Source organism: Rhamphochromis longiceps, linkage group LG2 (genome assembly GCF_057381845.1).
Source record: "Rhamphochromis longiceps isolate RC_006_pf linkage group LG2, R_longiceps_female_GT1.1, whole genome shotgun sequence".
Lineage (NCBI taxonomy): Eukaryota > Metazoa > Chordata > Actinopteri > Cichliformes > Cichlidae > Rhamphochromis > Rhamphochromis longiceps.
In genome coordinates, this window is record NC_140558.1 from 37,830,241 (window position 1) to 37,849,381 (window position 19,141).

The following is a 19,141-nucleotide window of genomic DNA, read 5'->3' on the forward strand; positions in this document are numbered from 1 at the left end:
GTGAGGTGTTCCCAAGCCCATGGGAACATGGAACAAGACATGATTTCCTAGCCCAAGAAAATTACCAAGAGGTATACAAGAACCACCTGCTCCTTAGCCTATCTCTAATGGAGATAAGGCGGGGAGTTATGTCACACTGATACTTTTAGTCACTGTTTCATGTTTGTTTCTAAACAGAAATGTCTTAAACTTTCCATAATCCCTGGAAATAGAGGTGCACATCAATAAAAATAGATCAGTGTTTTTTTAAGTGTGAAAAAACAGATTGCTCAGGGTTTCTCACTGAGCAATCTGTTTGCGTGTGTGTGTTTTTTTCAAACTTCAACCCTTAACTGGTTACCCTTGTACTGATAACATGTACAAATTTCACTGCAGTATAAACAAAGAGTCTCCGTGCTTTGGCTTTCAGTTATAAAGTGTACCCAGTGCTTTAAGCCTCCTCCAGATAAGAGAAATCACTACAGCGCCAGTTTCAGAGCACGAGGTGTGGGCTGTCTTTGAGAGGAATCCCTGTACTAGTCTCTGGAGGAAACTCTCACCAAATATGGTAAATGACGTCACGACACGTGGAGAATTTCGTGAGAGGTTCCAGACAACACTATTTCCCGTAAGTACAGAGGGGCGTGGTGTGCATATACTGCTGCTTAAAGAGTTTACAACCTCACGATCATTCCCAGACTTCCGATCCTGGATGTACGACTGAGGACTACCGTGAGCGCTGAAAGTTGTTTTCGAAGGTTTTTGGACGACTGGGGAAAAAACAAGGAGATATTTCTTTCCTCGCTCCCCCTTGAAGACTTCTTTGGACTCTACCGGTGGGCTTGCCCCCTATTTGAATTAAAACACAAGACTCAACCACTTAGTTTCGTGAGAACGGAAGACTATATAGCCACAGCTGGATTCAGTTTTCTTTTCACTGAGAAAGAGAGGATGTATCGAAACTTTGGGAGTCAAGAAAGAGGCAACCCACCGTACACAGGCACCTCTGGGACAAACCCTGCTTCCCTTGGAAACACCAGCACTTCAGCCACACATCAGGAGCAGGTAGGTGTGCTGTCACTGACTGAACTGGGTAAAAGGTTAGGGGTCAAATAAGAACAATACGGTTAAAGTTTTGAGAAATAACTAAAAATGTTCTAGCTAACATTAAGGAATACAAATTTAAAGCTGTTAAATCATCACACTGTAATTTAGTTTAGTTGTACAAGTAATAGATAAAAAATAATAATATTTATAATAATGGTTATATAATAGTTACGCAATAATATTAGTTTACACTTTTAATCCTGCACTTGTTACTTATCGTGAATATTTCATTATATAAAATCTTCTTCTTTCAAACTGTTTATTTTTCTTTTTTCCCTAGAAGTTTACAATGGCAGGGGCCAGTCAGTTTATTCCCAGCCTCAATGCCATCACAAGCAACCAGGACCTCCAGTGGCTGGTCCAGCCCTCTCTCATGCATCCACCAGGCCCTTCGCGATCACCAGTACCTCCTTACCCAGTCCACCCAGGGGCGAGGCCACTGGTTCCACCACCTTCCCAGTCTCACCTTCTCAGGACAGGGGTCATAAGAACTTCTGCAAACAGCCCATCTTCAACAAGGCGCAGGAATGATGAACATGTAAGCACATAGCTCACAAATGATTGTGGGTTTTTTGTTTTTCCACTAAGAAACAAGTGAATGAGCCCTCTTGGAAGTTGCATTCTCCCTCGAGGGAATGTGGTGTGGATGCTGAGGTGTGGAGTGTGGCTCAATCACTTTTGTGTAATCAGTGCGTAATGTCCTGTAATTCTCTGTGACACAATAGTGCCACTTCCTCTAGATGTATGGAGAAATAGGAAGAAAATCTAAAGATATGTTTTTTAAATCTTTTTCTCAGCACTGGAGTTAAACACACACTGTTGTATTCTCCTTTGTTTTTTTACTGAGTTTTTGTTGACAGTAAAATTAACAGGTGATTATCAGTTTTTTCTTACTATAGAAACATCACTCCATTCAAAGTAACTTTACATTTGATTTCCAACACACAGTATAATTCTGTACGTTTCCCCAGGCACGCTTTGGCACACATCCTCGTCATAAAGTTGTAAATTCATTGAACAGGAAGTGGACTGTCATGTGACTCATAGGGGCAAGTCATGTTCTGTGACTCACACCTGAGTCACTTTAGGGGTCTGAGCGTGACTCATCACCCCGAAAGGGCGGGAAATGTTGGATTAACTGCAATTATTCAGTAGAATGTTGGATGAAGTCAGAATTCGGGTGTTACAAAGGCACAAAAGCCCAGACGCTTTTCAACCCTGCAGCTGCCATGGCTGTGATGAGTCAGTGTGCACACATGGTGGGAGTATTTCACCTGTGTCATGCTGCCTGTGGTGGAATTTCACTGTGCATGTGATGTTTTGAAATTAGCTGTTTGCCTAAAACAAGCCGGATTAATCCAGTTCAGGAGTTTAGGCCGCCTTCATGTTTTGTAGTAATTTTTCTTCTCCTCTTCAGTTATCTCAGGAAGAAGTCGAAAGGCGCAGAGTAAGAAGGGAGAGGAATAAACTGGCAGCAGCAAAGTGTCGCAATCGGAGACGGGAGCTGACAGATTCCCTGCAAACTGTGAGTGATCTTTAATATAATAGTATATGTAATATGTAATATGTTAATATGTAAGGTGTTGGTCTCAGTCAGTCATGAATGAATCAAACTCTGTCTTTCTCCTGCTGTAGGAGACAGACATGCTGGAGGATGAAAAGTCCCGCTTGCAGAAGGAAATAGCTGAACTACAAAAGGAGAAAGAGAAGCTTGAACTGGTCTTGGAAGCTCACCGACCCATTTGCAAAATAGAGGACTCTGATTCGGATTCTGACTCAGGTCCATCCATTTCCTCTTTGGCAGCCATCAAACTAGAGCCAGCGGACTCCTGCAGTCCTGGACCCTCAATCAAACCACCCATAAAGCTGGAGAAGCCCAGACCAAGGATAACTATCCCCACAAAGCCTGTAACATCAACCGCCTCTGCTGTTGCTACTGAATCAGAGTCACTCCACACCCCAGTTCTCTCCACGCCCTCTATCATGTCCTTCACAGCTGGCACAGTTTTCACCTACCCCTCTGCCTCTTTAGACACCAGTGCCTCCAGCACATCCCACGTTACATCACACCAGGGAAGTGTCCAGCAGTCTCAGGCCCCACAGCCCTGTGGGATAGCTCATCGCCGCAGCAGCAGCAGCGGTGACCAGTCGGATCACTCCCTGCACTCACCAACCATCCTCTCACTGTAATCGACGGCCCTGCCTTCATGGCAATACACTAAGTTTGATTTCAGCGCAGTCACAGTGCAGGATGTCAAGGAAATGTGATGGAAGTGAAAACGACGGCTCTTATCATTTCGAAACGAGCAACATGCAGCTGCTCGATTTCTTTAGAAAGTTGATGCTTTTCTTAGATAATATGCAAATCTGTGGCATTATTAGAAGACGAATGTTACACTTTTTTTAGTTTTTATAAGAATATAAAGTCTTTATATTTCTAATTTTCAGAGTTATAAAATAAGAATGAGTGTGTTTGAGGTTTATTGCGAAAGCACTGCATGCAGACTATATTCTCTAATTATACAAACGTTGTACTGTGATAACTCCATTTAATCATATATTATTAGATATAATACATTATAATGTTCCCTTTGATGAGTTACTATATTGTTACAGTGTGTTGTCAAAGTCCTCAAAAAGGGAAACGGAGTGCTTAAACTAACAGGTCCATATTTATGCGTGGACCCTTTCAGAACCCTAATATTATCTTTATACAAATTACTGACCACTAAGGCTGGGCCATAGGAGTTATTATAAATGATATAATCACATATTTATTATGGAGAATATAATATATTTTTTGGTACTGTTTATGTTTTCTGTTAAAATGAACTGTTTGGAGGGCAGTGCCTTAAATTTGTCTTTGTTTGAAAAAAACCAGATAATAAAGAACAAAGGTGTGTGCAAAGAGAAATGGTGTACAGTTATTGGCAAAATAAGCAAGAGACTGTGACTGAAAATCATCTGAAAAACAGCAGATTACTCAGAGTCGATTGTCTGGATCATTCGAAATGTGTGAAAGAGATTCAGAAATGTAAATGAGACGTGACAACGCGACTGAAATGAGGATTCGATTCATTGATCAGTTGCCTGATTGAAGTTTAATGTTCTAGTAATTTCTTTTTAATTGAGCAGTAATGCTGAATATTCTCCAGGCGCAGCAGTGGTGGAGTCAGACAGTTTTATACACTTTTTTTTTTTTACTTAGACTGGGATGAAACACAAATTGATGGAAAGTTGTCTTTAGGTCAAAACTAAAATTTTTGAGTTGCTTCTTTCCACCATCAACATTTTTCTGCCATCCGAAGACAAAATTTTGGTTTATCTCAAAATATCAACTCAAATTTTTTGGTAATAACACAGCATTTTTACTTATAGATGAAAAAATTGTTCATTTATTTATTATTTTTTAAGTGGCAGAAATAGGTTTTCACACATGTAGACATGTACACTGTGAAGACTCGTATACAGTCACATTTTAAATCATTTTAAAAGAAATATGCAATGGTTGTTAATTTAATTATTTTTTAACTGTTGATAAACATTAATTGATTGTTAAGATTATACCCAGCTGTGTCTGATTACTTCTTAACTCCTATGATTATGTGCGAAGAACCCCCCAATAAGCTTCATTATTGGTTCTGGGGGCAGTGCCACCCCAGACCCCTGCCTGGCTCCGCCCCTGGACTGCAGCTTCTCCAGGTTTTTGTGGTCTTTGATCTTAACATCTTCAGACTGTTGATCAGAAAAAATCCAATACTTTGAAGACATTACCCTTTGACTCTGGGTGTTAAGGCCATACTTCATATCAGTTAATTGAGAAAATACCTGACACAGTAATAAATACAGAATTAATCATTAGTGGCAGCGAGTAAGAGAGTTTGATTACTGCACCATGCGCTGACAAACTCTGCTGGCCACTCTCTGACCCTCCACTCTCAACACTGTGGCCTCTGTTACCCTAAAATGAAGTGAATCTCTTGCTAATACATACACGGCTCAGAGAGCATTGAATTGCTAAAATGGGATGAGCGAGGCAGAGAGGCGGAGATGGAACAAGAGTCAGATTGAGAGCTGGAGAGCACGAGGGAGAAAAAATCTGTATGTACGCTGCTGTCAAAGGACGTCTGTGCATCACTAAGTGGGTAAAAGCATCACCCCCCTCCACCCCCATCAGCTCTCCAGACTGTGCAAATAGGGCTCCAAAAATAAAACTGATGAATATCCATAACGTCAGTCAGTGTGGCATGAAGGCAGCATCAATCAAGCGCAGTTGGTTCAGACACGAAGGTCAGAACAAATGCAGAAATCAATTTGTCGTGTGTGTCATGTTAAATGCATGTTTTCTGCAAGGCAAATACACAAAGAAAGGTCAGAACAGCCCCGAGTGTCATAGCCACTGTATTTAAAGCTTTTCAGTGCACTACGAGCATAGCCCACCAATAAACAGCTAACAACAAAATAAACCTCTTGTAATCCAGGTGCTATGGTTTAAACTGAAACTGGTTAGTAAAGCTAGTTAATACAGACAAATCAAGATTAAAGAAGGGCTGAAGTTAAGTTTGCTCCTAATGTTACAGATTAAATACAAAGCATGAGTTACAGAAGAAGAAGCTAACAAATCTTATGATAATTCAGCAACAACTTCATTTAAAAAAAACAAAGACAAGAAGAAAAAAAAAGAATTTAAACAGCTCGGCTTAAACAGAATAAAAATCAACCAAAACTTGTAGACCTTCCAGTTTGATACAAAGAGTTTTCCAGTTGAATTTTAAAAATAGTGACAGAACTTATTTTTCAGTTCAGCTCTGCGTGAGGTCCAACAACATCTACCATGCCTGATCCAAAGTGAGTGTGTAGGTCTGCACGTGTTACATTATTCTCAGCAGCCCCACCCCTCAGGAAACCTAAAGGGCCTTCACGTCAGGCTGCTTCACAGGCTTTGTTACAAATGGTGACAATCATCATGCACACATGGCACTCCAATCCTGTCCTGAGGAAGCGAGAGTGCATAAAATATTACACATCATTAGCAAAAAAAGCAATTATCAAATAGTTTCCTTTGTTTCAGTGCTATTGGAATTCAGAGGACTAAATATGGCTCGAAACTGGATTGAAATGAATCTTTAGATCTGTGTTTTCAAGATCCAAGATAACGCTGTCCAGTGCAATTGAGAAAAAGGCTTCTACCAGTGTAGGCTAATCCAGTGCATGAGATAAATTTATATATGTGACCCACTTTTTTGGTCCCATTTTTTCTCAACAACAGACCACTGAAAAAGGAGAATTTTCAGGAGAATCTTTAGAAAAAACACTGTAAAATTTAGACATGTTATCATCTGGCAAACATCTAATAAATGTCTTTGTAAAGTCCTGAAATGTGGAAAGAGTCTCAAGTCTAGTGGCACACAAATCTTTGCAGCATTCAGAAAGCCCTAATGCTTTTTTTTTTTAATCCTCCAGATTAATTTGTACTATCTGACAGAGCACCTTTGTCTCCCTCCAGTCCTCAGCTGCTGACACACACCTGCCATCAGTCATCAGGTGAGCACACCAGGTGAAGCTGGTCTGGGCTTCCCACGCTGCCTGTGCTTGAGCTCCCATCTCCCAGGTCCCGGGCCACCATGCAGGGCAGATTCAGCTCGGTGGAACCTCCTGGACTGGAGTCACTCCTGCTCACACACTCCTCTTCCAGGACCAGGCACAGCTCCTTCAGGTCCAGATTCTCCTTCACCAGCCCGTCCTGCATGCGCTCCAGGTCAGCGAGCTTTTTCAAGTACCCGCCCAGGTCCTCCCGCATCACTTTGGCTGCGTGATGCCCGAACAGCTGCCATTCCCGGGCCAGCTTCTTCACTTTGAGCCGGTCGTCGTCTAGGAAGCAGCACAGGTCCCGCAGCTCCGTGTTCTCCTCCTGCAGGCGCTGATTGATGACTTTCAGTTCCCTGATTTCGAGGAGGTGTCCCTGCAGCTGTTTATTTACCTCTTTGATAAGCCGACCGCGCTGGATCAGAGCCGATATTTTCTCTGACTCCTCTTTACGCAACCGGCTCACCAGCTCCTCTTTGGAGCACGCCAGCAAGTCCTCGTCCGACATCTTTGACAGTTCTCTGTTTATTATCTCACCTTCGCTACCCATTTTTTTCTTCTTTCAGTAAAAAACGACACCTATGGGTACCTGAGAATCTATTAAAAGCGCTGAGATGTGGCTATATTTAATGCTCAACACATGCATCCGCTGTAATCCAGATGTAATGTATTTGATCACCGGAGGTAAAATCAAGGCAGAAACATGTGGTGTCTTTATTTAGATTGTCTTTATCTCCAAGGCTGTGACTTCAGTCCCTTTTTGTGCTGTTCTCCGTGGATAACGCCTTAATGAGGTCGTGTGTGAAAAACGCACCGCAAGCCCCTATTAATGTCAATCTGTCATCCTCTCAGCAGCAGGCTGCTTTCTCCAAAGGCCTCCGGGAGCACAGCAGCCCTTATTTCTCCCCCCCGCGCAGTTTTTTTTTTGAAGGCAACAGCCGCTCCGTGGGCTTTTCTGGACAAAGGCCCGGTGAGTCCACGGAGGCTTGACCAAGCACACCCTGCAGATGTTGTGATTTCTACACCGCTGGCATCGTCTCATCGGGCTGTGCTTGTCTCGCCTCAGCTGAATGAACTCCGGTGGCTGCAGGAGTCCGCACGGCGCAGCAGCTTTACCCCCCTTTTTCTTTAAAAAAGATTCATTGTTTAGATAAAAAAATAAATAACAAACAAAGCTCACCGCTCAAAATATGTACATCATCATCTGTGCTCATCCTCCGGAGATGGACTGTTACCACAACAATGTCCGCCTCCGCCACTTTCACGGCTGTGACTCCGCTAAGCAGCGAGCTGCGTGTGAAGCTGGAGCTCTGACGGAGACCAGTACAAGCAGCCTTCAAAATAAAAGCTTCAGATTGTTGTTTTTAAGAAAAGAACTGTCACAAATGTTGCTTTGAGAGCACCGCTGAACTAGATTATATATTTGTAACGAGTGACACCTTTTAGTTTTGGTCGCGTTTTAGTGAAGCCGCGATGCTCAGCAGAGATGCTTTTATTTTGTAGAGGTTTTAAAGGAAACTTTACTGCTTTATCAGGATTTGTAACTTGGCAAATTTCCTTAGATAAGCTAGTAATCAGAACTGTTTGTGGTTTTCTCTGATGTTCGCAGTGTGGCAATTCCACATTGCGTTATTTGAGCCTGTTTTGTAGCCGTAAATGGCAACATTTAATAATCTAAAGCTCTGTGGTTCATCTAATTCCACTCTAAATAACGAGATTTGACATGGAAGATCCTCTCTCCACGCGCTCCCTCAATGAGGAACGTGTGCGCCCCCATTTGGATTCAAACCCATTTTTTTTATTTCTTTATTTTATTGTATTTTTCTTTTCTTTTTTCTTATCCTTTTCATGCTATGAAACCAAAACAAGTTGGAAATGTATGAAGGAAATTGATAGGAAAAGCCTGTGTAAACCCACTTCCTTCGGTTTTTCCTGTTCATTAGAATGATCTCATCCTCAAAAACCAGATACATGTCTATGACAGTGGAGTGCATGAGTGACTCCTGGTTGTACTTGTTACTTTTCAAAGAACAATGGCGGAAAGTGTGACTGCAGACCCTTTTTTTCCATGGGTTTATGCTGAGGCATTCAGCCACATCCTTCCGCCCTCTGTCCCACCTCCATTGTTTCACTGAGGCCACAACAATGTAGGGTGTTAACCGCGCAAGGGGGATCTGGGGATGGAATCAGGGTGTCATGTGAGGTTAGAAATGAGAGTGTTGATGCGCAGCAGGAGAGTCGACAAAAAAGGCGTGTTTGGCTGATTCGTTTTCACCCTCCCGTGTTGTGATTTTTCTTTTTTGAAGGACACATGCAGAAACACAGAAAGGGAGGGCGAGGAGAGGGATTTACGGGGATTTATTTAGATTAATCGTCAGAGGAAAAGAGCAGATTGTGTAAACGCAGGCAGCAAGCAAAGCGCACAGCACTGTGGGGCCCGGTGCTCACAAAGAAGCCTATCTGTGATCTGACACATTTTATAATAACTTAGGGAACAAATGATCAACAATAGGGTACTGTGTGGCTGCCAGGCGCAGTGCTGTAATTTGAGTCTTCACATAATCGTTCATTATCTTTCGGATTTTCTTTTCTGGTCACTGAAGTCTTTCTTTCTTTATATGAATGTTACCTGTTGAGTTACTGTAGGGTAATTCACCTCTAATCCACCCCTTGGATGGTCAATCAAAGTAGACGTTGGCTTAGAAGAGAGGCCAAACATTGAAGAAATAAAAGAAAACTGCTGATCCTGAAGGCCATTTGTCAAGCTTTCAATGATAATGATTTTCTATGTATCTAAACACTCTAATATCACAGAAGTTACCGTTTTGTCTGCACTAACATTACCTATTATTACGTATTCACTTGTCAGAGCCACACCTTAAAAGCACATGATCAGCTCCTAAAAAACTACAGATGAATGGTGTGTTATTCATATTGGTAATCCTCAGGGGCGTCTCATAGTTGTGTCACATGCTGCCCACAGTCATGTGAGACGTCTGCAGTAACTGTTAATGGGAAAAAGAGCAAGACCCCCCCTCCCCCCCACACACCGAGAAAACTGATGTTTAAGCCAATGAAAGATAATTGAAAAAGAAAAAAAAACACGGGAAGGGCTGTGCTATATGTAGATATAGCAAAATCCTGCAAAAATAAATAAATAAAATAGAATCACCATAATCTAGAGAGTTGGTGATGGACTTCACAAGGAAGAGGACGTCTGTTATACGACCCGTTTCTATCCTGTGACGGGGTGTTTATGTGGTGGAAGAGTACCAGTACCTGGGTGTCCACGTCTACAACAGGCTGAACTGGAAGACCAACACAGAGGCTGTAAACAAAAAGGCGTGCCGGGCTCCTGAGAAAGGAGATATCCTTCAATATGTGCAGCAAAAGTATTCTCTTTCAGTCATTTGTGGCCACTGTATGATCTTCCGGGGGAGCAGGGGTATTATTATTATTATTATTATTATTATTATTATTATTATTATTATTATTATTATTATTATTATTATTATTTGCCTTGAGTGTGTTGATAGAGGTGTGAGTGAGTTGGAAAGAAGTATGTTTCTGTATTAATATGAATATATATATACTATATATATACACTATAAAAAACACATTTATTTATTTATTTAATATAAAAAGCAGTCACGTGTACATTGAATGTTTTCAGTGCCTGAGTTTTGTGATAAGACGATGACATAATAGGTATCTAAAACAATAGCTTTATTGCAAGGAAGGTAATGAACATAGCGGACATAAACGATCAAAGGAATTTCACACGATACAAAAAAGATGCGACCGAAATACTGATTAATAGAAAAATGGGAAAGAAATTAAAATGGCAATTAAATTAAAATAAACTTAAATTAACCAAAAAACAAAAACATATTTTTAATTCGGGAGCTTTTCCTGTGACATCATAGAACCGGAAGTATCTGCTACGTGACTGCTGTTGTTGACATTACGCACTCGTGTCTCTCACGGGCTGTAATATTTCATAGACGTTGTTGCTGTAAATTCAAAAGCTGCTTAATAATCGTGTCATATCGTCACATTAACGTGGTCTTAATTCGCCGCAGTGCTGCCCGTTTATTGGCCGTCGATAACTGTGCAGCTCGGCTAGCTCCGGAGGCTAACATTTTATGGAGGAAGTTAGCTAATCAGTAAGCCATGGAGAGCAAATTTAAGCCCAGCTAATAGAATTAAATAGTTCACTTTGCAGACACGATTTTATCGCCGCCAGCTACCTGAGAGAACACTAAGAACAAGGTATAATATCACCCGAGCTAATCAGCTATATGTCGGTGATACCTGAGCTAAACAATAAACATGTTTTTCTTGTTTGTTTTAAGCAGATGTCTGTAGAGCTGGATGTGTTCGTGGGTAACACCACCATCATGGATGAGGAGGTTTACCAGCTGTGGTTGGACGGATACACAGGTAGGGGTAACGCTAAACACATGTGAGAGTCTGGGTCACAACGATCCTATTAATAGATGCGTTTTTATATAAAGAGTGTGTGATTACCTGGAGTTGGCGGCTAACACAGTCAAAGCAGAGGTGCCCAGCCTGAAGGTCATCCACCTCAAGTATCAAAGTATATTTTAAGGGGTGGTTCAGAATAATAAAGCAGTCCAAAAATAGTAATAACATGTAATAAAGCTTCAACATCACCATGTGACACTTTGTTTTGCAGACAGTGATCCAACTCAGTACAGACATAGAATGCAAAATCCTACAGTGAACTGAGGGAAATGGTTAAAAGTTAAAAGTTATTTAAAACATACAGCAGGAGATGGAACAAATGACTGCCTGAGTCTATTAGTGCTAACTGTGGGGCGACTTAACCTTCTCTCTGATAGAAACGTGTGGTTGTTAATATGTAAAGGATGCTGAGATTCTAAAACGACAGTCTGTCCCTTTGAGAGGACGCTTGATTTCACACAGATACTGAAATTCACTAAAGGTGGTGCCCGGTAATCTTACAGGACAACTTAACCGTTTTCTCTACTTTTCACCGGTTTTAAAGATTAAGGCTTTGCCAAATAAGCAAGTCACAGAAAATAAAAGCACAGACTCAGTAAGAAACTGAATAAAGCATTTCCAAGATACTTTAAAAAACAGCCATGATTGCCCTTTCTGAACAATGCATCTGTATTTGAAACAGCATTTAATTTCTCTTCCAGGTATTTTTATGGCTGCACTTCTCCCAATGGGTCACCTTTATTGAGAAATGGTGCAGGAACAGGGGGACTTGGCCTCCTCCAAAAATCAATAAGCGTTCTTTGGTCTGAGCCACATTTAACTGGAGGAAATACTGATCACACCTCTTAACACATTTGTAAATGACTGGGCCATGATTTTGCTACACAGCCTGTTGAAAACGTATAATTACAGAGTGACTGGCTTCCTTTAATTATATAAAATAAATTAAAGTGTTGAAACCAAACAGTCGAGAGGGGACCAGTGAAGGACCTCAGTTTTTAAAACTAATTAATGTTCTTGTTTTTACAGAAAATAAGATGCTTTTGTGAAATACATAATGGTTTCACATCTTAGGCGTCTAAAAATGTTAAAATGAAGCATCTGAGAAGGCAAGGGAAAAAAACTACAGTGAAGACGATTTAGTGTAATATTTAAGCTCAGACTTGGCAGTTAGGCTGCCGCATTACACCAAAGCAAATACACATAAGAAATAAAAAACAAACATAAAAACATAATCAGACTGTAATAGTTTGATTGCAATAGGAGCTATTGAGCATTTGTAATGATTCCACCTAATCCATAGTTTGAGCTTGAAGGCAGAGCTCTGCATACAGAGGTCGATCATTCTCTGAGAACACAGAAATACTTCAGTCAGGCAGATCGTTTTCTGTCTCCTGTGATCTGCTCACTGTTTCTGACAGTGCTGTTGAGTGTTTCAATTTAGTTTATTTCCAGGCTGTGTTTACTCCTTCCAGTTAAAGTTTTTATTAGTTTTGTTATTAATTTTTAGTCATAATATGGGGTGTGTTAATTAGGAGATTCAGAGATGAGGCTTGATATCCTCATTGGGACCCAGTCAGAAAGCACAAATGATGCTTAAAGGCTTAATTTTTCAACTTCAAAGTAATTGCAGTAATGAATCTGAACAAAGCAAACAAACACACGCTGCTCTGTCTGTAAAGAAAACGAACAAAAAAGTTTAGATTGCTTCAAATTCTTGAAGACAAAGTTAGAGAGGCGAGGCTGAGATAGTCTGGAGATGTGCAGAGGAGGTATGGTGGATATATTGAACAAAGATTAATGAAGATGAAGCTGCCAGGCAGGATTTACTAAAGCTAATTACTGGTTAAATTAATTTAGGATAAGTAACACAATGTATAACTCTCTCTTGGTGTAACTGCCACCCCATGTGAAGGTGAAAAAGTGTGTTATCTCTAAATAATTTCATCAAGTAAGTGGAGAACAGGTGTTAAAAAATACATGTGACATACAGTCATGTAGACATCCCATTATAAATAAAAATATGCACCAAACCCTCCTCATGAATCCATCCACTGTTTCCATTCTCATCAGTATTAAACATAGGAGTAGGTGTTCTCTCTTTGGAACGGGGTTTACTGGGTGCGCCTAGCAGGATCACATGTTAGGTGTGGTGATTTCAGGTCAGGTACAGTGTTTAAACACACGCACGTGTGGCTTCTAAGTATCATAAGACTAATTTAAGGAACAAGTAAACTTTAAGAATCAAATATGGTAAAGAAATTGGAAATACAGGGTTTAATGCCCAAATATGGTGCAGCAGCTGTTTCAGGCTGCTGATTATTCACAGCACAGCAGTGATTGTTCATTCATGTTATCACATTTAACTTCAGGCATCATCGGTTCATCAACCATTTGAACTGCGCTTGTGTGATTTATCCAACAGTGAACGATGCAGTGAAGGTACGCATGGAGGGAGGAGTGATGGACGAGTGTGAGGCAAGTAAAGATGTCCTGCTGAGTGACACCATGGACCAGTACAGGACTTTCCAGATGTGTGAGCGCCTGCTGCACAGTCCGGCCAAACTAGCCAACCAGCTGCTGTTCCAGATCCCTCCTCATCGGCAAATCATGCTCATAGAGAGGTGCGGCCATGACGCTCTAATTTAATTAACCCATTTATTTCAGAGGAGTCACAACTCTCTATTCCTGTATTTATTTGCCAAACCTCCTCCTTTATGCTACGTTTCTTCTCATGGCAATTTGTTTTTTGTGTCTCTTGCCTTGTTTAGATACTATGCTTTTGATGATACATTTGTTCGTGAGGTCCTGGGAAAGAAGCTCTCCAAGGGAACAAAGAAAGACTTGGACGACATCAGTGCCAAGACAAGTGTGACACTAAAAAGCTGCAGACGACAGGTAAGTCTTCACTGTGCATTGTAAAGATTGATATTTTAAAGCTCCGGCAGTGTGTTATTGAATGGTAGGATACAGCTGAGTGTTGAAACAAACATCAAACCATGCCAGAGCTCCTGTTGTGTGCCGGCTTCAACAATTAATTTGGTTTTATAGCTCTGGGTACATTTTATTAGTTGTGGTGGGATTTCTGATTGTGGAGCAGATTCTTTCAGTATTAGTAAATCTCTTGCATTGTGTGTGTAATTTCAGTTCGACAACTTCAAACGTGTTTTCAAAGTTGTCGAAGAGCTGAAGGGACCCCTGGTGGAGAACATACGTCAGCATTTTCTTCTGTCTGACAAACTTGCAAGGTAATCAGCGACAGGCACAGAGCACAAGCCTTCTGCCTCAGGCTTGTGTTTTACAGCAGTTGTATAACTTAAAATCTGTTATGTTGTAGTGTTGTGATGAATTAATATGTTATTTTGCAACAAATTCTAACGAAATACCACATGAAAAGATTGGGTGCTCTGATTGCTTGGTTTTATTTTGTGTTTTTTTAAATGCCGTGTGTTTATTGTCTTTATCACAGGGATTACGCTGCCATCGTTTTCTTTGCCAACAATCGGTTTGAGACGGGAAAAAGAAAGCTGCAATACCTCAGTTTCCAGGATTTTGCTTTCTGTGCCGGTCAGCTTATCAGCAACTGGACAGTTGGGGCTGTTGGTGAGTGCTTAGTTTTGACTCAAATAACCACTTGATTAGAACCAAAGTATCTCTAAACACACATAGTATCAAACCTTGAAGGACATAGGCTACAGCAGCTGAAGACCGCACTGGGTACCTCTCCCTTTAGCTAAGAAACTGAGGCTCAAATTCACACAGGCTCAACAAAATTGAACAATAGAATATTGGAAAAATGTTGCCTGGTCTGATGAGTCTCGACTCCTGTTGTGATGTTATGAGGTAAAGCCAGCATAGATCCATCCTGCCTTGCATAAATGGTTCTGGCTTGTAGTGGTTGTGTGATGGTGTGGGAATATTTTCTTGGTACTTTTTGGGCCCCTTAGCTCCAGCTCAGCATCATTTAAATACCACAGCATTCCTGAGTACTATTGCTGACCATGTCCATCCCTTTATGAAGATATTATACCCATCTTCTCACTAGTAACAAATCTGCAGCAACTGTGTGATGCTGTCATGTCAAACCTGAGGAATGTTTTTAGCACTTTGTTGACCCTATGAAGAATTAAGGCAGTTCTGAAGGTAAAAAGCTGGTCAAACCTGCTATTAGCAAGGTGTACCTTAACAAAGCCGGTAACTATATGTTGATTGTGTTTACTAAATAAAGTTTAGATCAATGGCTCTGTCAGTGAGGTTTACTGACCACCAGAGGTCCTTCAGGCTTTACTTCATCAGTAAGAGGATGAATTTTAAATTCCCAGGTTAACAATTAGGAGAGTGAAAGAGGGAATAATATTAGGTAGCATCTGAGTCATTATACTTAATAACCAAGTAGTTATAAGAACACAAATATTTAAAATATAATTTCTAGAAATATTTCCCATTAAACTAACTTGACAGTGTCTGAATTTTCCTGTAGACAACATGGTGGAAGACATGGACGTCGATCTTGACAAAGAGTTTTTGCAAGAACTGAAAGAGCTGAAGATTTTAATCACTGACAAAGATCTGCTCGATCAACACAAAAGGTAACAGGAACACGCTTTCCAGACACTTCCATGTTTTGCTGACTCCTGAAAAAGCTTCTGAATTTTTTTAATCTGTTTTCTTTTCCTTTCTTCTCTTATTTCTGCTCAGTTTGGTCTGTACAGCCCTGAGAGGAAAGACGAAAGTTTTCATTGAGATGGAGGGTAGTTTCAAGGTGAGAGATGATAAGTATCTTTATGATATTCCGTGAGAATAACTGTGAAAAGGAAATAACAGTTTCGAATGTAATTTTGTTTCTGCAGAATCTTTCCAGAGGCCTCATCAACATAGCTGCAAAGCTGACCAACACAAAAGATGTCAGAGATTTCTTTATTGATCTTGTAGAGAAGGTGAGATTTTCTTTAAAAAAAAAAAAAAAAAATATATATATATATATATATATATATATATATATATATATATATATATATTAGGGGTGCAACGATATTCGTATCGATATTGAACCGTTCGATACAGTGCTTTCGGTTCGGTACGCGTATGTATCGAACAATACAACATTTGTCATTTATTTTATCAACTTTCCTTCTGACGATGCTGTCTGTGTGGAGCGCTCAGTGAATCTGTGTTAGATCCACTGAGCGCTCAACACAGACAGCATAGTCAGAAGGAAGAGCGCAGGGCAAGCTAGCAAGACAGAAGTTAAGCTCTCAGCAACATGGACCTCCCCCACCCTCATTCAGATCTGGCGTTTGGAATTATTTTGGTTTTCATGTGACGTATGACCCTGAAGGTAAGCGAGTCATGGACTAAAGTAAAACAGTATGTTGGATGTGCCATGCAATGCTCAATTACATGGGTGGGAACTAGTGTGTTAGCGCAGTTAGCTCGTTAACGTGTTGGCCGTCTAGCCCCATGCACGGGGCGATCGGCGGTAGCTCGTTAACGGAGATTTGCCATGTTGTGGTGTTAAGGTCATTTCAACGAGATTAACCTGAAAGCACTAGTGGGAACACAACGAATATGACTGCACATTTACGCCGACATCATCCTAGTGCAAAGACAAAAACAACAAGCATGCTACTAACTTTAGCCGAGTCATTTAGACAGCTGTTAGCACATGATTCTCCTTATGCTGCTGAGAATATAACCCAGAAGAAGCGGATAGTATAGCTTTTATTTTGGAAAGAGACATTTCTCTGTAATAAACTCTCTTTTCCAAAGATGCATGATTCCTCAATCAGATACAGGGCTTGCAATATCGCTAGCCTGACGTCCTGGGGCTAGCGATTTTTTCAGTCGGGCTACCAAAATCTATCTCTTCCCTGCCCGTCGGGCTATTGTAAGAAGGAAAAATATATGTCAATGCTTTTGCATTCTTTCAGAAATGTAGCTGGGTAATTATGTCATTGGCATCGGTGAGCCACTGTCAATATGTGACATATTGAAATCGCGTTTGAATTTGCGCTTGTTTTTTTGCTTTCACTTTGCAATCGTGCGAACTGTGTATAGAGAGCGACAGCACTGATCTGTGAGTGATGATAATTTGTGCACCAATTCCTCTGACATCGTCTTATTAATCGTTAGCTTACTATGCAAACATGACAAGTGAAATCTCCCGCAGCTTAAACATGTGAGAGGTTGATCGCGCAGAGAATCGCTGAGCTTATGTGAGTCCGTGTGTAAAAGCAGCAGGATTTATATTTGACTACGATGACCTGGATGACTGAGAACCTTCACAGACAGATATATATTTTAGTTCTGCTGAGCCAAATAAGACAGGTCAGGGTGAAGAAGTGACAGCCAAAGAAAAGCTTACCACAAAATGGAGAAGTTATGACAAATCAGACTATAAGGCAAAAAGAAAGTGCAGCTTTATGGTTTCATGGACAAAAGAATTTCTGTGGCTGCAATATGACAAGCTAAATAACCAGGGCTGCACATAAGTGGTCCGCAGGTGCGCATTCGCTGTCAAAATAAAAAACACGCACAAGGGTTAGGGTTAAATTTAAAAACTGTACTTTTGAGTTAAAATATATATTTATAATTTTAATAAATGACAAATTAAAAAGGCATGAACATTTTTTTTGTATCGAAAAAATATCGAACCGTGACACCAAAGTATCGAACCGAACCGTGAATTTTGTGTATCGTTGCACCCCTAATATATATATATATATATATATATATAAGTAAAGACGGCTCAGCCAGCCTGAATACTTTAATGTCTGTCCCAGCATCAGTCTGCCTTTGAGGCTTTATGCTGTAACCTTCTCACCTCCTTTTATCCCACAGTTTATTGAGCCGTGCCGTTCAGACCGGTGGTCAGCTGCGGACATGAAACTCTACCTCACTCATTACACCAACTCTGCACACATACTCGACACATTCAAGTGAGTTAATGTGCTTTTATTCTCCGAAGCTTATCAGTCAGAGCCTGGCACCGACCCAGGTTATCAATTCCCCCGGGGTATCCTGTGCTAAAATAGAGCTGTGATTTTCATAGAGAGCTTTTGGGGAAAACTTCAAATAACCGAATAAGGATATGCATGGTGGTGTTAGACGCTGCTGAAGCGTGAAGCTGTATGTTAAAACCCTCCCAAAAATTGACGCTCTTGTTCTGCCAGTGGGTGTCTCCCTATCTTGCTCATGACTTCTTAAACTGTAGTTACCTTGTTTCTCGTGCAAACACTCAGGAATGTAGTTAAGGGTTTACACAGCCCTGAACCACTACAAGCTTAACAAAGACATATTCATAAAAAGAAACATAGACCCCCCACTCCCCCACCAGTATACACAGGGGGGACACAGATTGCCTCATTTACTCTCTTCACTCTGATTTCACAATTACAGTCTGACATGAAATTTGGAGCACCTCTTTTCACTCCTTTTACTCACCGTTTTCTTTCTCTTTTCTGCCCTCAGACATCAAGTTGTGTGGGACAGATACATGGGCGTCGTCAAAAGCTGCATCTTCAAAATGTATCACGACTGAAGAGTTCTCCTAGCGGTTCACGTCTCCTTTCAGTTTGCTATGGCGTTACTTCGCTCCTTCGGATGTGCTTTCTCTGCTTCTTCCGTCATCGCTGTATGTTTGTCTGCCTGCTTTGCTCCTAGCATCCCCCAACGTTGTCTGTAAATTTGGTTTGTAAATAAAATTAAGATTTTACATTAAAAATGCCCTTCTGTTTTATTTCCTATGTAATGTTTCATGTTTATTCTGGAAGGAAGAGATGTTGTGATTAACCCCCCCCCCAGGATCTTTCACCGGGGGTTGGGGGTTGGGGGTTGGGTGAACCATACTTAAGAAGTGAAAACAGCGAATTTGATATTGACTCCAACTGAATTAGCGTTTTATTCACTAATTCACTTTAAGAGGACCAGCGGATCACATGCACGACAGGCTGTGACTCCAGTCAGTGTGTGGGGTGTCTCT

At 40.9% G+C, this 19,141-nt stretch overlaps 3 protein-coding genes across 4 annotated transcripts; 2 read left to right on the forward strand and 1 right to left on the reverse strand.

The window, feature by feature from the left end:
* The first annotated feature begins 386 nt into the window (after positions 1-386).
* fosl1a (FOS like 1, AP-1 transcription factor subunit a) lies at positions 387-4,404 on the forward strand. Of its 2 annotated transcripts, none has more exons than XM_085427197.1 (4): positions 387-1,044; positions 1,370-1,624; positions 2,504-2,611; positions 2,722-4,404. In XM_085427197.1, the coding sequence occupies exons 1-4, from the start codon at positions 931-933 to the stop codon at positions 3,274-3,276; spliced, it is 1,032 nt and encodes a 343-aa protein (XP_085283323.1). In that variant the 5' UTR covers positions 387-930; the 3' UTR covers positions 3,277-4,404. The 2 variants fall into 2 exon arrangements, with proteins under 2 accessions (XP_085283323.1, XP_085283315.1); XM_085427189.1 differs by having other exon boundaries at positions 441-1,044; positions 1,367-1,624.
* A 1,069-nt stretch (positions 4,405-5,473) lies between these two features.
* ccdc85b (coiled-coil domain containing 85B) lies at positions 5,474-7,957 on the reverse strand. The gene has a single exon (XM_085427207.1). It carries the CDS (start codon positions 7,220-7,222, stop codon positions 6,620-6,622), a length of 603 nt encoding a protein of 200 aa, XP_085283333.1. The 5' UTR covers positions 7,223-7,957; the 3' UTR covers positions 5,474-6,619.
* Positions 7,958-10,584: 2,627 nt separating this feature from the next.
* fibpa (fibroblast growth factor (acidic) intracellular binding protein a) lies at positions 10,585-18,883 on the forward strand. Its single transcript, XM_085427218.1, has 11 exons — positions 10,585-10,944; positions 11,031-11,115; positions 13,586-13,784; positions 13,932-14,058; positions 14,308-14,408; positions 14,630-14,763; positions 15,641-15,749; positions 15,859-15,922; positions 16,011-16,097; positions 18,001-18,098; positions 18,631-18,883. The coding sequence occupies exons 2-11, from the start codon at positions 11,031-11,033 to the stop codon at positions 18,698-18,700; spliced, it is 1,074 nt and encodes a 357-aa protein (XP_085283344.1). The 5' UTR covers positions 10,585-10,944; the 3' UTR covers positions 18,701-18,883.
* The last annotated feature ends 258 nt before the right edge of the window (positions 18,884-19,141 follow it).